Source organism: Lepisosteus oculatus, chromosome 4 (assembly GCF_040954835.1).
Source record: "Lepisosteus oculatus isolate fLepOcu1 chromosome 4, fLepOcu1.hap2, whole genome shotgun sequence".
NCBI classification, from domain to species: domain Eukaryota; kingdom Metazoa; phylum Chordata; class Actinopteri; order Semionotiformes; family Lepisosteidae; genus Lepisosteus; species Lepisosteus oculatus.
In genome coordinates this window covers 12,752,317-12,774,452 of record NC_090699.1, presented here as the reverse complement: position 1 = coordinate 12,774,452, position 22,136 = coordinate 12,752,317, and the positions used below count along the sequence as shown (strand labels likewise).

At 53.1% G+C, this 22,136-nt stretch overlaps 1 protein-coding gene across 1 annotated transcript in view; it reads left to right on the top strand.

Annotated features, from left to right (window-relative positions):
- Nucleotides 1-7,835: 7,835 nt before the first annotated feature.
- Nucleotides 7,836-22,136, top strand: part of rpgrip1 (RPGR interacting protein 1) — a 28,728-nt gene continuing 14,427 nt past the window's right edge. Inside the window, 14 exon segments of the mRNA XM_069188267.1 lie at nucleotides 7,836-7,929; nucleotides 8,800-8,853; nucleotides 9,906-10,023; nucleotides 13,150-13,382; nucleotides 14,904-15,030; nucleotides 15,406-15,549; nucleotides 16,293-16,398; nucleotides 16,487-16,510; nucleotides 18,095-18,241; nucleotides 18,462-18,535; nucleotides 19,230-19,366; nucleotides 19,439-19,545; nucleotides 20,099-20,149; nucleotides 21,171-21,359. Of these exon segments, the coding sequence (XP_069044368.1) occupies nucleotides 7,836-7,929; nucleotides 8,800-8,853; nucleotides 9,906-10,023; nucleotides 13,150-13,382; nucleotides 14,904-15,030; nucleotides 15,406-15,549; nucleotides 16,293-16,398; nucleotides 16,487-16,510; nucleotides 18,095-18,241; nucleotides 18,462-18,535; nucleotides 19,230-19,366; nucleotides 19,439-19,545; nucleotides 20,099-20,149; nucleotides 21,171-21,359 (1,605 nt within the window).

The following is a 22,136-nucleotide window of genomic DNA, read 5'->3' as shown; positions in this document are numbered from 1 at the left end:
ATTTATTATTAGTAGTAGTAGTATATTACTATTATTAAGATAAACAGCATTAGTAATATTATTAGTAACAGGACTAGTGTTTATTAATAGAATAGTAATTAATTAATTACTCTTAATAGAAGTGTTAGTATTTAGTTAGTAGTGGTATTTTTATTTGCTTTGGCAACACTGATTGTACCTATCGGTCATGCTAATAAAGCACCTTGAATTGAATTGAAAATAGTAGCAGTATCAGTGGTATTATGATTAGTATTGACATTATTAGCTGCAGTATTAGTAGACGTGTTAATAGCAGTAGCAGTGGTATTGTTATTAGTAGTGTCATTATTAGCTGTAGTATTAGTACTATTAGTCTAAGTGTTAGCAGTACTATTATCAGTGGTATTATGATTAGCAGTGTTATGGTAAGTAGTGTCATTATTAGCTGTAGTATTAATACTATTAGTAGAAGTTTTAGAAGTAGAATTGTTAGTATCATTATCTGTGGTATTATTAGTATTGTCATTATTAGCTGTAGTATTAGTACTATTAGTAGAAGTGTTAGTAGCAGTATCATTATCAGTGGTATTATAATTGGTATTTTTCATGATTAGTTGTAGTATTAGAACTATTAGTCCAATTATTTATTAGAATATAAATATTTGTAATTTAATTATTAGTGATATTCTAATTAGTAGCACTATTATCATTATTAGTAGTAGCCGTATTAGTACTATAAGTAGTTGCAGTAACAGACCTCCTCTCCTCTCCTGTTTAGAGCAGGGTGCTGGTGTCCCCCCTGTAGGGGCCTGTCCTGCTCACTCACTCACCGCTCTGAGGAAGGTGGTCATGGTGAAGAGTGCGTGTGGCCGCAGTCGGGTCCTCTCTCTCTGTCTGCTTGCGGTCAGTCTGCCCGACACCGGCGTCCCTCTGCCAAGATATAGCCGCCCTGGGTCGCCGCGCTGCCCTGGCCTCACGCCCCCCCCCCGAGCACTCGTTTCCACTGCCCCGCGGGAGGGGGGTGGGGCAGGGGGGCGGGGGTGTGGAGGAGAAGGAGTGGGTGAGGGTGATTCCCAAAGCGACCTGCGCCTTTTCTACTTTTTTCACTCGCGAGTGAATCATCGTCTCCTCCTCCTCTCTCTCTCTCTTTCTCTCGCTTTCTGTCACCCTGCTGGCAGGGGACGGGCCTGACCTCTGCTGTCCAGCCCGTCCAGCGTGGGACGTGGCCGGTGCGACCCGTCCTTCCATCCTTTCCCTGGGTGGAGATTTCAGAGTTTACACTCCGCATTCGCTAGGGAAATGGGCCGACAGCGCGGAGAACAATGACAGCCCTGTGCTGGCCTGCCTCCCCCCCCTTCTCTCTCTCTCTCTCTCTCTCTCCCTTCCTCTCTCCCTCTCTCACAAGTCTCTGTGGTTTCAGCACATTACAGACGCCCACGCCCACCCCCACGCTCACCAGGGAACACCGGTCCTCCACGGAGTCCCACATCGTCATCGGGGGCCCCCATCCGGAAGGTGACATCAGCACGCCCAGGGTCAGGGCGCAGAGTGCGGGATCTGGTGATGACGATGATGATGACGATGGTGAGGAAGACCTGTTCCTATTTCCTGGCTTCTGAAGTAATTGGTCTCCCGTCCTTCACTGGATGTTTTTTCACAGGGGCCCACCTGCGGGGCGAGGTCAGGGAGGGAGGGCCGCTGTCCCACTAACTCTTGATCAGTCGCTCTCTGGACTGGGAGCGGCTCGCTCACCTGACACGTGTGTCCGCAGTACGTGTGCGCCTGTGCATACTGGTGTACCATACCTGAATATGGGAGTGTGTGCGTGTACACGTCAAAGTAGTTGTGCATGTGTGTGTCAGTGCACGTATAAAGGTGTGTATACCTTTATACATGTATGAAAGTGGAGGTGGACAGGTCAGGCTGTATAAATGGCTGACCCTGTGCTCTGACCCCCAGCTTCTCTCCCTGTCTGTGTGTCTCATGGAGAGCAAGCTGGGGTCTGTGAAGAGACACATTCCTGATGCAGGAGATTGTATAGGGACAGTAAAGAGATCTTATGTATGAAGGTAAGTATGTGAATGTATGATGTCCTTTCTTCTTCTTCTGCACCCCTGACACAGGCCGAGATCTCCCCTGGACACAGGAGTCTGTGTGTGCCCTCTGACCTCTGTCCTCTTCTGCACCCCTGACACACAGACGAGATCAACCCTGTACACAGGAGTTTGTGTGCCCCCTCTGACCTCTGACCTCTGACCTCTTCTGCACCCCTAGACACAGGAGTCTGTGTGCCCCCTCTGACCTCTGACCTCTTCTGCACCCCTGACACACAGGAGCCAGTTCTCATTCCCAGATCACCCTCAAGACACAACACACAGTCCTCCCCCCCCCAGATCACCCCTGAGACACAGGAGACCGTCTTCACTCCTAGATCACCCCAGGGATACAGGAGACAGACACCCACAGGACATCGGAGACAGTCCTCACTCCCAGATCACCTCTAGGACACAGGAGACCGTACTCGCTCCCAGATCACCCCTGAAACACAGGGGACTATCCTCACTCCAGATCATCCCTGAAACACAGGAGACTGTCCTCGCCCCGAGATCACCTCCGAAACACAGGAGACAGTCTTTACCCCAGATCACCCCTGAAACACAGGTGACTGTCCTCGCCCCCAGATCATCCCTGAAACACAGGGGACTGTCCTCGCCCCCAGATCATCCCTGAAACACAGGTGACTGTCCTCACTCCAGATCATCCCTGAAACACAGGTGACTGTCCTTGCCCCCAGATCATCCCCGAAACACAGGGGACTGTCCTCACTCCAGATCATCCCTGAAACACAGGTGACTGTCATGCCTCCAGATCACCCCTGAAACACAGGTGACTGTCCTTGCCCCTAGATCATCCCCGAAACACAAGGGACTGTCCTCACCCCCAGATCACCTCTGAGACACAGGTGACTGTCCTCGCCCCCAGATCATCCCTGAAACACAGGGGACTGTCCTCACTCCAGATCATTCCTGAAACACAGGTGACTGTCCTTGCCCCCAGATCATCCCTGAAACACAGGTGACTGTCCTCACTCCAGATCATCCCTGAAACACAGGTGACTGTCCTTGCCCCCAGATCATCCCCGAAACACAGGGTACTGTCCTCACTCCAGATCATCCCTGAAACACAGGTGACTGTCCTTGCCCCCAGATCATCCCCGAAACACAGGGGACTGTCCTCACTCCAGATCATCCCTGAAACACAGGTGACTGTCCTCGCCTCCAGATCACCTCTGAGACAAAGGTGACTGTCCTCGCCCCCAGATCATCCCAGAAACACAGGGGACTGTCCTCAATCCAGATCATCCCCCAAACACAGGTGACTGTCCTCACTCCAGATCATCCCTGAAACACAGGTGACTGTCCTTGCCCCCAGATCATCCCTGAAACACAGGTGACTGTCCTAGCCCCCGAAAAACAGGGTACTGTCCTCACTCCAGATCATCCCTGAAACACAGGTGACTGTCCTTGCCCCCGAAAAACAGGGTACTGTCCTCACTCCAGATCATCCCTGAAACACAGGTGACTGTCCTTGCCCCCGAAACACAGGGGACTGTCCTCACTCCAGATCATCCCTGAAACACAGGTGATTGTCCTCCCCCCCAGATCATCCCTGAAACACAGGGGACTGTCCTTGCCCCCGAAACACAGGGGACTGTCCTCACTCCAGATCATCCCTGAAACACAGGTGACTGTCCTCGCCCCCAGATCATCCCCGAAACACAAGGGACTGTCCTCACCCCAGATCACCTCTGAGACACAGGTGACTGTCCTCACTCCAGATCATCCCCCAAACACAGGTGACTGTCCTCACTCCAGATCATCCCTGAAACACAGGTGACTGTCCTTGCCCCCAGATCATCCCTGAAACACAGGTGACTGCCCTAGCCCCCGAAACACAGGGTATTGTCCTCACTCCAGATCATCCCTGAAACACAGGTGACTGTCCTTGCCCCCGAAACACAGGGGACTGTCCTCATTCCAGATCATCCCTGAAACACAGGTGACTGTCCTCCCCCCCAGATCATCCCTGAAACACAGGGGACTGTCCTCGCCCCCAGGTCACCCCCGAAACACAGGGGGCTGTCCTCACTCCAGATCACCTCTGAGACACAGGAGACCGTACTCGCCCCCAGGCACAGCCAGCTATGCAAATCTCCTTTGTGGCCTGGCTGCTGTTGTTGTTGTTGTTCATGGAGACGGGATGCAAATTTCCAGGCGGACGAGGGGAGGAGGATGACGGGGGGAACTCTCCTCGGGAGTTTTGATTATTCCACGCTGGGGGAGAGGGAGAGTTTGGGGCGGGGGTTTGGGATGCTCCGCTTGCATCGGAAAGCGTAGTTTCAGTCCGGCCCTCGGCTCTTTGTTTGAGTGAAAATGCCGATGATGAATCACCCCCACTCAACTTTCCCCTCCTGCCCTGTCATGCAGGCTTTGACCTCAGGGTCAGGTCAGGGTCACCAGGACTTCCTGAGGACTTCTCCCCCCAGTGGCTGGAAATCAAACAACAGGAGCAGCTGAACGGCGTCTCCCACCCCGATCAGCTGCTTGAAGGCTCCCTCTCTCTCTAGGGCGACAGGCTGAGACCCCACAGCCCGGACAGCGCAGGTTCTGGTCCAGATTCAGTTACCAGTCCACGGTGATCTCCCCCTTAACAGAGGCCAGACTTGAAGCTTGGTTTGCAGTTCGACAGCGCCCCCCAGTGGCTGGAAATCAACAACAGGACCAGCTGAACAGCGTCTCCCACCCCGATCAGCTGCTTGAAGGCTCCCTCTCTCTCCAGGGCGACAGGGTGAGCCCCCCCAGCCCGGACAGCCCCAGTTCACACCCACCGGCCCCACGGTGACACAGCACACCACAGGAGCAGAAAAGGGAACTCGGTGGGGTGGGGGGAGGAAAAGTGAGAGAGAAAATTCCACAGTGGGCAAGAGGGCAAACCCCCAGGCAGACAACAGGCAAAGCGCATGGGATCCAAGTTTTGCATGCAGGCAGTATAAACACAAAGTATGGACTCAGAGGGGAAAAGCAGAGCCAGAAGAGGGCTGAGGCTGCACTGAGTCATCGCCACCACCGCCAGGCGCTGGGCAGACGCCAAATGTCACGTCACACAGGCCAGGGCTGCAGATACCAGGTTGGAGACAAGGCCTGTCTCTCAATAATAATAATAATAATAATAATAATAATAATAATAATAATACAGTGTGTGATCTCCTGTCACAGCCTGAGGAACAGACAGTGAGCCTGTCTCTCAATAATAATAATACAGTGTGTGATCTCCTGTCACAGCCTGAGGAACAGACAGTGAGCCTGTCCCTCAATAATAATAATACAGTGTGTGATCTCCTGTCACAGCCTGAGGAACAGACAGTGAGCCTGTCTCTCAATAAAAATAATACAGTGTGTGATCTCCTGTCACAGCCTGAGGAACAGACAGTGAGCCTGTCCCTCAATAATAATAATACAGTGTGTGATCTCCTGTCACAGCCTGAGGAACAGACAGTGAGCCTGTCTCTCAATAATAATAATACAGTGTGTGATCTCCTGTCACAGCCTGAGGAACAGACAGTGAGCCTGTCTCTCAATAATAATAATACAGTGTGTGATCTCCTGTCACAGCCTGAGGAACAGTGAGCCTCTCTCAATAATAATAATACAGTGTGTGATCTCCTGTCACAGCCTGAGGAACAGACAGTGAGCCTGTCTCTCAATAATAATAATAATAATAATAATAATAATAATAATAATAATAATAATAATAATAATAATACAGTGTGTGATCTCCTGTCACAGCCTGAGGAACAGACAGTGAGCCTGTCTCTCAATAATAATAATACAGTGTGTGATCTCCTGTCACAGCCTGAGGAACAGACAGTGAGCCTGTCTCTCAATAATAATAATACAGTGTGTGATCTCCTGTCACAGCCTGAGGAACAGACAGTGAGCCTGTCCCTCAATAATAATAATACAGTGTGTGATCTCCTGTCACAGCCTGAGGAACAGACAGTGAGCCTGTCTCTCAATAATAATAATACAGTGTGTGATCTCCTGTCCCAGCCTGAGGAACAGACAGTGAGCCTGTCTCTCAATAATAATAATACAGTGTGTGATCTCCTGTCACAGCCTGAGGAACAGACAGTGAGCCTGTCTCTCAATAATAATAATACAGTGTGTGATCTCCTGTCACAGCCTGAGGAACAGACAGTGAGCCTGTCTCTCAATAATAATAATACAGTGTGTGATCTCCTGTCACAGCCTGAGGAACAGACAGTGAGCCTGTCTCTCAATAATAATAATACAGTGTGTGATCTCCTGTCACAGCCTGAGGAACAGACAGTGAGCCTGTCTCTCAATAATAATAATAGTGTGTGATCTCCTGTCACAGCCTGAGGAACAGACAGTGAGTCTGTCTCTCAATAATAATAATACAGTGTGTGATCTCCTGTCACAGCCTGAGGAACAGACAGTGAGCCTGTCTCTCAATAATAATAATACAGTGTGTGATCTCCTGTCACAGCCTGAGGAACAGACAGTGAGTCTGTCTCTCAATAATAATAATACAGTGTGTGATCTCCTGTCACAGCCTGAGGAACAGACAGTGAGTCTGTCTCTCAATAATGCTCCTTCTGTCTACAGTATATGCAAATATTTTATGTCTTTGTTGTAAATGTCTGTAGATTTGATTTTACTTCTGTGTCGTGTTAATTTGATTATTTTTTCTTGCTTTGGCAACACCGATTGCACCCATCAGCCATGCCAGTAGAGCACCTCGAACTGAACTGGGGGAGAGTCGAGGCGACCGGGAAGACCGCTGGAGGATATCCTGATCGTCAGGCGCGAGAACACAGAGTCCAGATCCCAAGATGTCACTGGAGGAGACTCTTCGAGAACGGGCGGAGGGGGAGCTCTCGGGTTCGAGCGGCGGGCGGAGCAGGGAGCGACAGCAGGAGGGGACTGGCTGACAGGGGCCGCGGCGCTTCTTGGCGCCACTTGGCTCGTCCGCGGCAGGATCTGCGACGGCTGGGGGCGGGGACACCGGGAGCGTCTCCCCGCTGGAGCAGTGGCTCTCCCCCACAAGACAAGCGTTCACACCGGCTCCTGACGCCCAGCCCCCCACTGACACCCCTCCTCCTCCTGCAGCTAATCTGCTTTCAGACCTGTTCCCCTGTCCTCCTGACGCACAGAAAGGAGGATAATCAGATTAGAGTCTGGATAGGAACAGCAGGGACAGAGAGGGGGAGGAGTGGAAGAGCAGACACACTGACCGACTGGACACTCCAGGACATTAACACTGCACTGAGAGAGAGGGGTTCATACAGACACACTGACTGGACACTCCAGTACATTAACACTGCACTGAGAGAGAGGGGTTCATACAGACACACTGACTGACTGGACACTCCAGTACATTAACACTGCACTGAGAGAGAGGGGTTCATACAGACACACTGACTGGACACTCCAGTACATTAACACTGCACTGAGAGAGAGGGGTTCATACAGACACACTGACTGACTGGACACCCCAGTACATTAACACTGCACTGAGAGAGAGGGGTTCATACAGACACACTGACTGACTGGACACTCCAGTACATTAACACTGCACTGAGAGAGAGGGGTTCATACAGACACACTGACTGACTGGACACTCCAGTACATTAACACTGCACTGAGAGAGAGGGGTTCATACAGACACACTGACCGACTGGACACTCCAGGACATTAACACTGCACTGAGAGAGAGGGGTTCATACAGACACACTGACTGACTGGACACACTAATACTGATGCTCAGTAAGCATGGCTGCTGAGTCGCTGGCTGTGGATGAGACTGCAGGTGACCTCCCTGTGAGAGACGTGGGCCTGAGGCCTGGACCCGGCGCTGTACTGCACGGTGAGTAACAGCAGGGGGCGACAGAGCACACCGAGAGAACCTCTTCAGAATCTGCAACACTCCAGCCCCGAGAAACAGGTGGAAACTACAGGGGAAAGGCAGTTAAAACAGGGAATAGGAAACTCTTCCTTACACAGAGGGTGGTGGGGGTGGAGAACAGGCGCTTTACACAGAGGGTGGTGGGAGTGGGGAACAAGGCGCCCAGCCATGTTGTTGAAGCCGATACCCTGGCTTCTCTCCAGACACAGCTGGGTGAGATCCTCCAGTCAGGACAGGAGGCTCTTCTTTACACAGAGGGTGGTGGGGGTGGGGAACAAGCTGCCCAGCCATGTTGTTGAAGCCGATACCCTGGCTTCTCTCCAGACACAGCTGGGTGAGATCCTCCAGTCAGGACAGGAGGCTCTTCTTTACACAGAGGGTGGTGGGGGTGGGGAACAAGCTGAAAGGGTAGTAGGGCCTCCTTCAGCAGCCAGTGACTCCACCTACATGGGAAACAACATGAAACCTGCTTAAAGACTCCAGTAGGTCCTCCTGCAACACCTCCTGTGTCCACTAGGAGGCGACAGAGGCTAGTGGACACACACTCCTGCCCCCCAGAGACGCTCGTGTCACCCTGACCCTGCTGGCTACTGGAGTGTGTGTGTGTGGGGGGGGTCTGACTGATACCAGCACCCTGCCCCAGAGGTCCCAACCCCCTCTTGGGGAGCCCCCCCGCCCCGGCAGAACCAGCACCATCAGCACTGGAGCCCAGTTGACCTCGGGGACGCGGGAAATGGAGGGAGAAAAGAGGGGGTCCCGGGGTTTGGGTGGCGGGAGAGTGAGACAGGAGGGGTCTGTCCAGGGTAACGGGGCTCTGTGCTCATTGCTCAGGTACGACACAGGAGGAGAAGCCATGGAGGAGACAACACATCCGCAAGAGCAGAGGTGAGAGACCTGTCTGTCCATCAGAGTGTCTGTATGAACCCCTCTCTCTCAGTGCAGTGTTAATGTACTGGAGTGTCCAGTCAGTCAGTGTGTCTGTATGAACCCCTCTCTCTCAGTGCAGTGTTAATGTACTGGAGTGTCCAGTCAGTCAGTGTGTCTGTATGAACCCCTCTCTCTCAGTGCAGTGTTAATGTACTGGAGTGTCCAGTCAGTGTGTCTGTATGAACCCCTCTCTCTCAGTGCAGTGTTAATGTACTGGAGTGTCCAGTCAGTCAGTGTGTCTGTATGAACCCCTCTCTCTCAGTGCAGTGTTAATGTACTGGAGTGTCCAGTCAGTCAGTGTGTCTGTATGAACCCCTCTCTCTCAGTGCAGTGTTAATGTACTGGAGTGTCCAGTCAGTGTGTCTGTATGAACCCCTCTCTCTCAGTGCAGTGTTAATGTACTGGAGTGTCCAGTCAGTCAGTGTGTCTGTATGAACCCCTCTCTCTCAGTGCAGTGTTAATGTACTGGAGTGTCCAGTCAGTCAGTGTGTCTGTATGAACCCCTCTCTCTCAGTGCAGTGTTAATGTACTGGAGTGTCCAGTCAGTCAGTGTGTCTGTATGAACCCCTCTCTCTCAGTGCAGTGTTAATGTACTGGAGTGTCCAGTCAGTCAGTGTGTCTGTATGAACCCCTCTCTCTCAGTGCAGTGTTAATGTACTGGAGTGTCCAGTCAGTCAGTGTGTCTGTATGAACCCCTCTCTCTCAGTGCAGTGTTAATGTACTGGAGTGTCCAGTCAGTCAGTGTGTCTGTATGAACCCCTCTCTCTCAGTGCAGTGTTAATGGACTGGAGTGTCCAGTCAGTCAGTCAGTGTGTCTGTATGAACCCCTCTCTCTCAGTGCAGTGTTAATGGACTGGAGTGTCCAGTCAGTCAGTCAGTGTGTCTGTATGAACCCCTCTCTCTCAGTGCAGTGTTAATGTACTGGAGTGTCCAGTCAGTGTGTCTGTATGAACCCCTCTCTCTCAGTGCAGTGTTAATGTCCTGTACTGTCCGGTCCTTGTCTCTCTCAGACCGCCAGCGTCTGTCCCGTGTGTCTCGGGAGGAGCTGGAGGATCAGTGTCTCCGGCTGCAGGAAGAGAACCAGCTACTGAGACAACACAGCAGGGAGCAGGAGCAGAGGATCAGGAGGTATGGAGGGAGAGGAGAGAGGAGAGAGGAGAGAGAAAGAGGAGGGAGAGAGAGGAGGGTGAGAGAGGAGGGAGAGAGAGGAGAGAGAGAGAGATAAACCAGAGTTATGGTTTTCCAGAAGAAAGCCAGACCTCAGGGAAACAGGTACAAATTCACACTGAACAACAACACATTGGAGCACACATCCAGCTACACATATCTCGGTCTCACCATCAGCTCTTCCGGGAGTTTTGACCTGGCAGTGAAGGCACTGAGGGAGAAGGCACTCAGGGCTTTCTACGCAATAAGAAGGAGGCTCTTCAACATTAACCCACCAACAAGAATCTGGCTCCAAGTATTTGAAAGTGTAATCCAACCCATTGCCCTATACGGCAGTGAAGTGTGGGGTCCCCTCACAGACCAGGAGTACACCCAATGGGACAAACACCCCACAGAAACTCTGCACATGGAGATCTGTAGAAACATCCTCCGTGTGCAGAGAAAAACTCTTAACAACCGGTGAAGGGCTGAATTAGGCCAGTACCCATTATTGATAAACATACAGAAAAGAATATTAAAGTATTGGCTACACCTAAAAAACAGCGACCAAAATTCCTACCACCACAAAGCCCGTCTGAGCCAAGAGCTGAGCCCAAAACAGAGCCCCCTGAGCCAGCTGGTCCTGAGGCTCACTGACCTGAGCCACACCGACACTAACCAGCCTCAGGACAGCACTGCTAGAGCACCACAACCCAGACTCAACCACATCACAGCACAGATCAAACAGTAATATCTCACACACTGGGACACACACACACAAATTGGAATGCTACAGAACCCTAAACAGACAATATACACTAGCCAAATATTTGACCGAGATAAGAAACAACAAACAGAATCAGACCCTGACGAAGTACAGGATCAGTGACCACAGCCTGGCCATAGAAACTGGACACTGGCTGCCCAGAGAGGACAGGCTCAGTGACCACAGCCTGGACACAGAAACTGGACACAGGCAGACCTGGCTGTCCAGAGAGGACAGGCTGTGCTCCCACTGCCAGCAGGGAGAAATAGAGACAGAGGTGCACTTCCTACTGCACTGTGACAGATACTCTGGGATTAGAGAAACATTCTTCCCTAAACTCAGAAATCTAGTCCCAGAGTTCCCACACCTGCCAGAGTCACAACGGGTCCCAATCCTACTGGGAGAGGGAGGAGGGAACTCAGTTGATCTGGCAGCCCAGTATGTGATCTCCTGTCAGCCTGAGGAACAGTGAGTCCGTCTCCCAATAATGCTCCAGCCGCCTACAGTAGATGTCAATATTATATAATATGTCTTTGTTGTAAATGTCTGTAATATGTCTGTAGATTTTATTTTACTTCTATTTTTTGTTTTGTTCTATGTTAATTTTATTATTTTTATTTGCTTTGGCAACACTGATTGTACCCATCGGTCATGCTAATAAAGCACCTTGAATTGAATTGAATTGAGAGGAAAGAGAGGGGAGATAGGAGAGAGGAGGGAGAGGAGAGAGAGGAGGTACGGAGGGAGAGATGAGAGAGGAGAGAGAGGGGAGAGAGGAGGGAGAGGGGAGAAGAGAGATGAGAGAGGAGAGAGAGGGGAGAGAGGAGGGAGAGGGGAGAAGAGAGAGGAGAGAGGAGAGAGAGGGAGAGAGAGGAGGGAGATGAGGGAGAGGAGGTACGGAGTGAGAGGAGAGAGAGGGGAGAGAGGAGGGAGAGGAGGGAGAGGGGAGAAGAGAGGAGAGAGGAGAGAGAGGAGAGAGAGGAGGGAGAGGAGGTACGGAGGGAGAGGAGAGAGAGGAGAGAGAGGAGGGAGAGGGGAGAAGAGAGAGGAGAGAGAGGAAAGAGAGGGAGAGAGTCTTTATTAGCGCTGGGGGGGGCAATGTGTTTTACAGCAGCGGAATTGAGGTACAGACAGACGGCAGAAAACAGATAAACAACGACAGGAACAAGAATATACTGTACATACATCATTACCCAGAAGATCACGTGTTCAGGATGTATGTTAATAAGGATGTATGTTAATAAGGATGTATGTTAATAAGGATGTGGCTACAGGTACAGTAGGAATGGGAACTTGAATCTGTTGGTTTTGGAGTTGGGGAGGGTTGGGGAGTGTTGGGGGGAGTTGGGTAGTGATGGGGGCAGTTGGGGTGAGTTGGGGAACGATGGGGTAGTTGGGGGGAGTTGGGGAGTGATGGGGGCAGTTGGGGGAGTTGGGGTGTGATGGGGGTAGTCGGGGGGAGTTGGGGTGTGATGGGGTAGTTGGGGTGAGTTGGGGGTAGTTGGGGGAGTTAGGGTGTGATGGGGGTAGTCGGGGGGAGTTGGGGTGTGATGGGGTAGTTGGGGGAGTTGGGGTGTGATGGGGGTAGTTGGGGGGAGTTTGGGGGAGTTGGGGTGTGATGGGGGTAGTTGGGGTGAGTTGGGGGTAGTTGGGGGAGTTAGGGTGTGATGGGGGTAGTTGGGGTGAGTTGGGGGTAGTTGGGGGAGTTAGGGTGTGATGGGGGTAGTTGGGGGAGTTGGGGTGTGATGGGGGCAGTTGGGGTGAGTTGGGGGGAGTTTGGGGGAGTTGGGGTGTGATGGGGGTTTATGGGGGACTTGGGGATGTGATGGGGTAGTTGGGGGGAGTTTGGGGGAGTTGGGGTGTGATGGGGGTAGTTGGGGGAGTTGGGGTGTGATGGGGCAGTTGGGGGATTTGGGGTGTGATGGGGGTAGTTGGGGGAGTTGGGGGTAGTTGGGGTGTGATGGGGTAGTTGGGGTGTGATGGGGGTAGTTGGGGGGAGTTTGGGGTGTGATGGGGGTAGTTGGGGGAGTTCGGGGGAGTTGGGAGGTGGGCGCCTGTGCTCTGATGGGGTAACTGGAAGTTATTAAAGATTTCCGCTGTAGGCCAAACACGTGAGTGACGAGGGGTCGGAACGGAGGAGGGGGGAGAGAGAGGATGGACAGAGCCTGAAGGAGGAGCAAAGGATAAAGGGGCGATCAGAAAGAGGAGAGGAGGGGCAGAAGGAAAGAGAGGCCAGCGAGTGTCCGAGTGACAACATCCACTGTCGCAGTAATCACCACTTCCTGTGCCTGGACACGACCTCTGACCCCAGCACTCACCCCGCAGGCCCACCTGTCTTTCAGGATGTCCACCAAGCTGCTGCGCGTCAGCGCGGGGCGAAGGGGGGGCATCGGGGGGCACGGGGCGGAGCTGGAGGAGACCATCCAGGAGCTGCAGGACCGGATCAGCACCCTGGAGAGCCAGAGGGAGGCGCTGCGGAGCAAGCTCAGCCTGGCCACGGAGCAGAACCTGACTCTCAGGGGGAGGACAGGACACAGCTACTGCAGACACAGCCGCCACCCTGAGAGAGAGAAAGGTCAACACTGTGACTGGACACTCCAGTCCATTAACACTGCACTGAGAGAGAGGGGTTCATACAGACACACTGACTGACTGGACACTCCAGTACATTAACACTGCACTGAGAGAGAGGGGTTCATACAGACACACTGACTGACTGGACACTCCAGTACATGAACACTGCACTGAGAGAGAGGGGTTCATACAGACACACTGACTGGACACTCCAGTACATTAACACTGCACTGAGAGAGAGGGGTTCATACAGACACACTGACTGACTGGACACTCCAGTACATTAACACTGCACTGAGAGAGAGGGGTTCATACAGACACACTGACTGACTGGACACTCCAGTACATTAACACTGCACTGAGAGAGAGGGGTTCATACAGACACACTGACTGACTGGACACTCCAGTACATTAACACTGCACTGAGAGAGAGGGGTTCATACAGACACCCTGACTGACTGGACACTCCAGTACATTAACACTGCACTGAGAGAGGGGTTCATACAGACACACTGACTGACTGGACACTCCAGTACATTAACACTGCACTGAGAGAGAGGGGTTCATACAGACACACTGACTGACTGGACACTCCAGTACATGAACACTGCCCTGAGAGAGAGGGGTTCATACAGACACACTGACTGGACACTCCAGCACATTAACACTGCACTGAGAGAGAGGGGTTCATACAGACACAGACTGACTGGACACTCCAGTACATTAACACTGCACTGAGAGAGAGGGGTTCATACAGACACACTGACTGGACACTCCAGTACATTAACACTGCACTGAGAGAGAGGGGTTCATACAGACACACTGACTGACTGGACACTCCAGTACATGAACACTGCACTGAGAGAGAGGGGTTCATACAGACACACTGACTGACTGGACACTCCAGTACATCAACACTGCACCGAGAGAGAGGGGTTCATACAGACACACTGACTGACTGGACACTCCAGTACATGAACACTGCACTGAGAGAGAGGGGTTCATACAGACACACTGACTGACTGGACACTCCAGTACATGAACACTGCACTGAGAGAGAGGGGTTCATACAGACACACTGACTGACTGGACAGTCCAGTACATCAACACTGCACTGAGAGAGAGGGGTTAATACAGACACTGACTGGACACTCCAGTACATTAACACTGCACTGAGAGAGAGGGGTTCATACAGACACACCGACTGACTGGACACTCCAGTACATTAACACTGCACTGAGAGAGAGGGGTTCATACAGACACACTGACTGACTGGACACTCCAGTACATTAACACTGCACTGAGAGAGAGGGGTTCATACAGACACACTGTCTGACTGGACACTCCAGTACATTAACATTGCACTGAGAGAGAGGGGTTCATACAGACACACTGACTGACTGGACACTCCAGTACATTAACATTGCACTGAGAGAGAGGGGTTCATACAGACACACTGACTGGACAGTAGAGTACATGAACACTATCTGAACGTCTGTAATGCTGTATATGTCTCTCTCAGGGGTGAGAGGCCAGGACCGTGACCCAGCGGTCAGGAGGTCAGCTCAGACAGCGCCAGCTAGTTTCGGATTGAATTCGCTGGAGGAGACCAGAGGAGAGAGAGACAGGCTGTGAGTTGAGGAGGCCGAGTCCGAGTGACCCCAGTACCTGGGGGGGCAGGGGGCAGGGTGCAGGGAGAGACGCGGCCACACAGAGGAGAAACTGGGGATGATGGAGAAACTGCCCTCAGGTTTGCGAGTCTGACTTCCTCTTCCTGCTGCCCCAGCCCACCTGCCCCCAGGTGTGTCCGTGTCGCCATCTCTGATCCCGCCCTGCTGGGAGCGCTCTGTGTCCTCCCCTCCTCCCGGCAGCCCCACAGCCCTGCTGCTGTGTTTGGGCTGCAGTTGTCGAGTTGGCAGGTTAGCGCACTAGTGCAGTGGGCCAGTGGGTCAGTAGACGAGCTTAGCTGTGAGGCCTGAGTCCTCTCTCTCTCTCCCTCCCTCCCTCCCTCACTCTGCCGACAGGGCTGGGCTGAGGGACAGTCAGCGCTCCAGGATGGCCGAGATGGAGCAGACTGCAGAGCTGCTCAGGGACTCTCTGAGAGCCAAGGAGCTGGAGATCGAGGAGACACTCAGGGCGCTGAGGAGCCAGCAGGCTGAGGGACACAGGTACACTGACACCCCCGGGCCTGACCCCTCGCCCTGGACACCTGATACACCTGAGCTCCCACCTGAACATCTGATACACCTGAGCTCCCACCTGAACATCTGATACACCTGAGCTCCCACCTGGACAACTGATACACCTGAGTTCTCACTGAACATCTGATACACCTGAGCTCCCACCTGGACACCTGATACACCTGAGCTCTCCCCTGGACACCTGATACACCTGAGCTCCCACCTGGACACCTGATACACCTGAGCTCTCCCCTGGACACCTGATACACCTGAGCTCTCACCTGGACACCTGATACACCTGAGCTCTCCCCTGGACACCTGATACACCTGAGCTTCCACCTGGACACCTGATACAGACAGCTGACTGACACAGAAAGCCTCTGCTTTCCTGTTTTATAAACAGTCACCTGATCAACCTGACCTGTCTTCCAGCAACAGGTCAGGTGACTAGGAGCAGCAGGTCATTCCCGCAGTGGATTCTGGGGAATGTAGTCCAGACAAGCCTGCCATCTTGTCTGAACCTGCTGTGCTCTTCCAACCTATACAGTGCCTAACACACCTGTACACTGGCTTATACACCTGTACACTAACACACACACCTGTGCAGTGACTAACACACCTGTACACTGACTTACACACTTGTACTCTATAAAACAAACTGTACAGTGCCTAACACACCTGTACACAGTCTAACACCTGCACGCTGCACTGACGCCCATCTCTCTCCGCAGGGTTACCATCAGAGAGAATGTGGACGTCATCCGGCTGCAGAAACAGCTGTCGGAGAAGAGCGCCGCCCTGCTGGCCATGCAGGAGAAGTACAGCTCCCTGCAAGAGGTCGGTTGCCCTGTCCTGAGGGATGTTTACTATTCCCCTCCTCGCCTCCTTCCAGCTGCTCACCCTGGGCCCCTCTCTCACCCTGCAGGCCTTCGAGACCCAGCTGGAGGAGGTAGAGACCGCCGCTCCGCCTCTGGTCCCGGGGCCACCAGACCGTTCCGAGCAACACCCCGCCCCGCGATTCCGCCACTCGGGCCACGCACAACACACACAACCTTAACAACTGCATCATTAAGAGAGGCTGACGATCATACCAGACAGCAAACGACCACAAGTAACAGTGTGTGACGCTGTACCTGAGAAAAAGCCCCGCTGGCACTCAGGAATGAGCCGAATGACCCGCTAGTGCCATCTTGTCTGAACCTGCTGTGCTCTTCCAACCTGCACGGTGCCTAACTCAACTGTACACTGACACACCTGTACACTGACTTACACACCTGTACACTGACACACCTGTACACTGACGTACACACCTGTGCACTGACTTACACACCTGTACACTAACACACCTGTACACTGACTTACACACCTGTACACTAACACACCTGTACACTGACGTACACACCTGTACACTGACTTACACACCTATGCACTGACTTACACACCTGTACACTGACTTACACACCTGTACACTAACACACCTGTACACTAACACACCTGTGCACTGACTTACACACCTGTACACTAACACACCTGTACACTGACGTACACACCTGTGCACTAACACACCTGTGCACTGACTTACACACCTGTACACTGACGTACACACCTGTACACTAACACACCTGTACACTGACGTACACACCCGTGCACTGACTTACACACCTGTACACTAACACACCTGTACACTGATGTACACACCTGTGCACTGACTTACACACCTGTGCACTAACACACATGTACACTGACTTACACACCTGTACACTAACACACCTGTACACTGACGTACACACCTGTGCACTAACACACATGTACACTGACTTACACACCTGTACACTAACTAACACATTTGTACACTATATAACAAACTGTACAGTGCCTTACACACCTGTACACTGACTAACAGATCTGTACACGAACACACCTGTACACTGGCTAACACACTTGTACAATAACACACCTGTACACTAACACACCTGTACACAGTCTAACACCTGCACGCTGCACTGACGCCCATCTCGCTCCACAGAGTTGCCATCAGAGAGAATGTGGACGCCAGCCGGCTCTCCTCTCTAACCTCCCCCAGCTCGCCCGCCGTATCGCTCCCTAACGCACCGCAGTAAACCCCGACTCCCTGACGGCTGACTGACTCTCTGCTCCTGGCCCTCGTGCGCCGCGCTGACCGCCCAGCCACAGCAGCTCGTGCTGGTGTGCTCACTAAAACTGCACGACATGTCACGGGCCAACCAACTTCCTTACCGCTGACTGACCAGCTCACTCACTCCGCGCGGCGAAGAAACTCCTATTCATTGTTTTTGGGGCACAACAGGTGAAGGAGTGTTTGCAAAGCAAGAACAGTTTGCAACCATTCATGACAGTCACACTATTGTTATTATTATTATTATTATACTGGCAAATCTGTAAAGTGATTAGCTGATTAACTCTGGAATTTCCTTGCTGATAAGCCTTTTCTTCCTTTTACTGAAAACCTCCCCCCCCCCCCTCCCGGACCCCGGCCTGGCCTGGGACCCCCCAGAGTCAGAGGGCCCTGAGACAGAGCCACCAGGCCCTGCTGGAGAAAGCAGAGGAAGTCACGGAGCAGCTGAAGCAAGAGAGACAGAGGGCCTCGTCCCTGGAGAGGGCGCTCAACACTGCCACCCTCTCGAGGCAAGGCCTGGAGGAGGTACTGCGGCCCGGGGTCGAACCCGCACAGCAGCTCCGTTCTCCTGCAGCCGGAGATGCAGATTGGTTACTCGGTCACCCGATGACAAGGGGACAGGGGGATCAAATCCGACAGCAGACATCTTGGCGCTAAGCGGGCCTCGGAGGAAGGGCGATCTGAATCCAACGGGGAGCTTCTGGGAGCAGCAGAACCGTTTCTCAGCGTTGCCGTTTTCCCGCAGATGCAGACCCGGCTGGAGGAAGTGCAGGGAGAGAGGGACCTGCTGAAGGAGAGCTACGGCAAGCTGCTGGAGAGGTGAGGGGGCGGGGCTTCGACATGGGTGGGGCTTCACCAGGTCAGGATCATCAACAAGGGGGAGGGAAGTGGGGGGGGCATCACCAGGTCAGGATCATTAACAAGGGGGAGGGTGTGGGCGGGGCTTCACTAGGACACGATCATCAACAAGGGGAAGGGGTGTGGGCGGGGCTTCACCAGGTCAGGATCATCAACAAGGGGGAGGGAAGTGGGCGGGGCTTCAGTAGGACAGGATCATCAACAACGGGGAGGGGAGTGGGCGGGGCTTCACTAGGACAGGATCAGCAACAACGGGGAGGGGAGTGGGCGGGGCTTCACTAGGACAGGATCATCAACAACGGGGAGGGGAGTGGCTTCGCTAGGGCAGTATCTTCAACAAGGGGGAGGGGTGTGGGCGGGGCTTCACTAGGACAGGATCAGCAACAAGGGGGAGGGGTGTAGACGAGGCTTCACTAGGGCAGTATCTTCAACTAGGGGGAGGGGTACAGGGTTTACAGTAGTGGACAGAAGTCTGACCCCTCTCTCTGTCCCCAGCTCCCTGGCTGTGCCCCAGCCCGGAGATGGACAGGGTTTACAGTAGTGGACAGAAGTCTGATCCCTCTCTCTGTCCCCAGCTCCCTGGCCGTGCCCCAGCCCGGAGATGGACAGGGTTTACAGTAGTGGACAGAAGTCTGACCCCTCTCTCTGTCCCCAGCTCCCTGGCCGTGCCCCAGCCCGGAGATGGACAGGGGCAGCAGGTGCTGAGGCTGCAGCTGCAGGCCCTGCAGGAGAGCCTGAGGCAGGAAGAGCAGGACCGGGAGACGGCCGAGCAGCGGGCCGCGAGGGACAGAGGTGGGCGTGGCGCCCGGCGGTCTGTCTGTCCGTCACCCCCCCTCCCCCCGGCTCACGCTGTCCCTCCCGCAGACACCCTCGCGTCCCTGCGAGAGACACACGCCACCCTGCAGCAGGAAGTCCTGCGGTGCACGGAGGAAGTGACATCACTGCAAGACCAGCTGGACTTGGTCACGAAGGTCAGAGACGCTTTCTGACTGACATGAGCCAGCACACTGACGGCCTGACCAGCTGACCAGCACACTGACGGCCTGACCAGCTGACTGGCACACTGACCGCTTGACCAGCTGACCAGCACACTGACGGCCTGACCAGCTGACTGGCACACTGACCGCTTGACCAGCTGACCAGCACACTGACCATCTGACCTGTACACTGACAGCCTGACCAGCTGACCAGTACACTGACCGCCTGACCAGCTGACTGGCATACTGACCGACTGACCAGAACACTGTCCAACTGACCTGCTGACCGGCACACTGACCACCTGACCGGCACACTGTCCCTCTGACCATCTGACTGGCACACTGACTGCTTGACCAGCTGACCATCTGACCGGCACTCTGACTATCTGACCAGCACACTGACTGCCTGACCAGCTGACCGGCACACTGACCGCTTGACCATCTGACCAGCACACTGACTGCCTGACCAGCTGACCGCTTGACCAGCCGACAGGCTGGAAACCTGACCACAGGCGCACAGACACACTGACTCCTGTTCCTCCTCCAGGAGTTCAACATGAGTGCCGAGGAGCTCAGTGAAACACTCCTGCAAATCAAGGTGAGTTTCTGAGTTCTCCTATCACCCATTCATTCACCCTGTTCTCCCATCACTCTCCTTCATTCACTCTGTTCTCCCATCACCCTGTTCTCCTATCACCCATTCATTCACCCTGTTCTCCCATCACTCTCCTTCCTTCACCCTGTTCTCCCATCACTCTGTTCTCTCATCACCCTGTTCTCCCTTCACTCTGTTCTCCCATCACTCTGTTCTCCCATCACTCTCCTTCCTTCACTCTGTTCTCCCATCACTCTCCTTCCTTCACTCTGTTCTCCCATCACTCTCCTTCCTTCACTCCGTTCTCCCTTCACTCTGTTCTCCCATCACTCTCCTTCCTTCACTCCGTTCTCCCTTCACTCTGTTCTCCCATCACTCTCCTTCCTTCACTCTGTTCTCCCATCACCCTGTTCTCCCATCACTCTCCTTCCTTCACCCTGTTCTCCCATCACTCTGTTCTCCCATCACTCTCCTTCCTTCACTCCGTTCTCCCATCACTCTGTTCTCCCATCACTCTCCTTCCTTCACTCCGTTCTCCCATCACTCTCCTTCCTTCACTCTGTTCTCCCATCACTCTCCTTCCTTCACCCTGTTCTCCCTTCACTCTGTTCTCCCATCACTCTGTTCTCCCTTCACTCTGTTCTCCCTTCACTCTGTTCTCCCATCACTCTCCTTCCTTCACCCTGTTCTCCCATCACTCTCCTTCCTTCACTCCGTTCTCCCTTCACTCTGTTCTCCCATCACTCTCCTTCCTTCACTCTGTTCTCCCATCACCCTGTTCTCCCATCACTCTCCTTCCTTCACCCTGTTCTCCCATCACTCTGTTCTCCCATCACTCTCCTTCCTTCACTACGTTCTCCCTTCACTCTGTTCTCCCATCACTCTCCTTCCTTCACTCTGTTCTCCCATCACTCTGTTCTCCCATCACTCTCCTTCCTTCGCCCTGTTCTCCCATCACTCTGCTCCTCGCTCTGTGCTCCACTCACTCCCTGATCTCTCTCCCTCTCTCCACTGTCTCTCCCAGGTGTTCCGGCTGCAGCAAGAAGGCCAGGAGAAGCTGGGATTCCTCAGGAAGGAGACCCCGGGGGATTGTGGGAACACAGAGCACCATCAGCTGCTGGACCTGCAGGCCACTCAGGCTGAGACAGTCCTGGAGCTGCAGAAGACCAGAGAGCTACTGTTACTGCAACACCGCATTACTGCTGACACCCAGGTACTGAGACAGAGAGACCGGACACTCCAGTACATCAACACTGCACTGAGAGACAGGGGTTCATACAGACACACTGACTGACTGGACACTCCAGTACATTAACACTGCACTGAGAGAGAGGGGTTCATACAGACACACTGACTGACTGGACACTCCAGTACATTAACACTGCACTGAGAGAGAGGGGTTCATGCAGACACACTGACTGACTGGACACTCCGGTACATTAACACTGCACTGAGAGAGAGGGGTTCATACAGACACACTGACTGACTGGACACTCCAGTACATCAACACTGCACTGAGAGAGAGGGGTTCATACAGACACACTGACTGACTGGACACTCCAGTACATTAACACTGCCCTGAGAGAGAGGGGTTCATACAGACACACTGACTGGACACTCCAGCACATTAACACTGCACTGAGAGAGAGGGGTTCATACAGACACACTGACTGACTGGACACTCCAGCACATTAACACTGCACTGAGAGAGAGGGGTTCATACAGACACACTGACTGACTGGACACTCCAGTACATTAACACTGCACTGAGAGAGAGGGGTTCATACAGACACACTGACTGACTGGACACTCCAGTCCATTAACACTGCACTGAGAGAGAGGGGTTCATACAGACACACTGACTGACTGGACACTCCAGTACATGAACACTGCACTGAGAGAGAGGGGTTCATACAGACACACTGACTGACTGGACACTCCAGTACATCAACACTGCACTGAGAGAGAGGGGTTCATACAGACACACTGA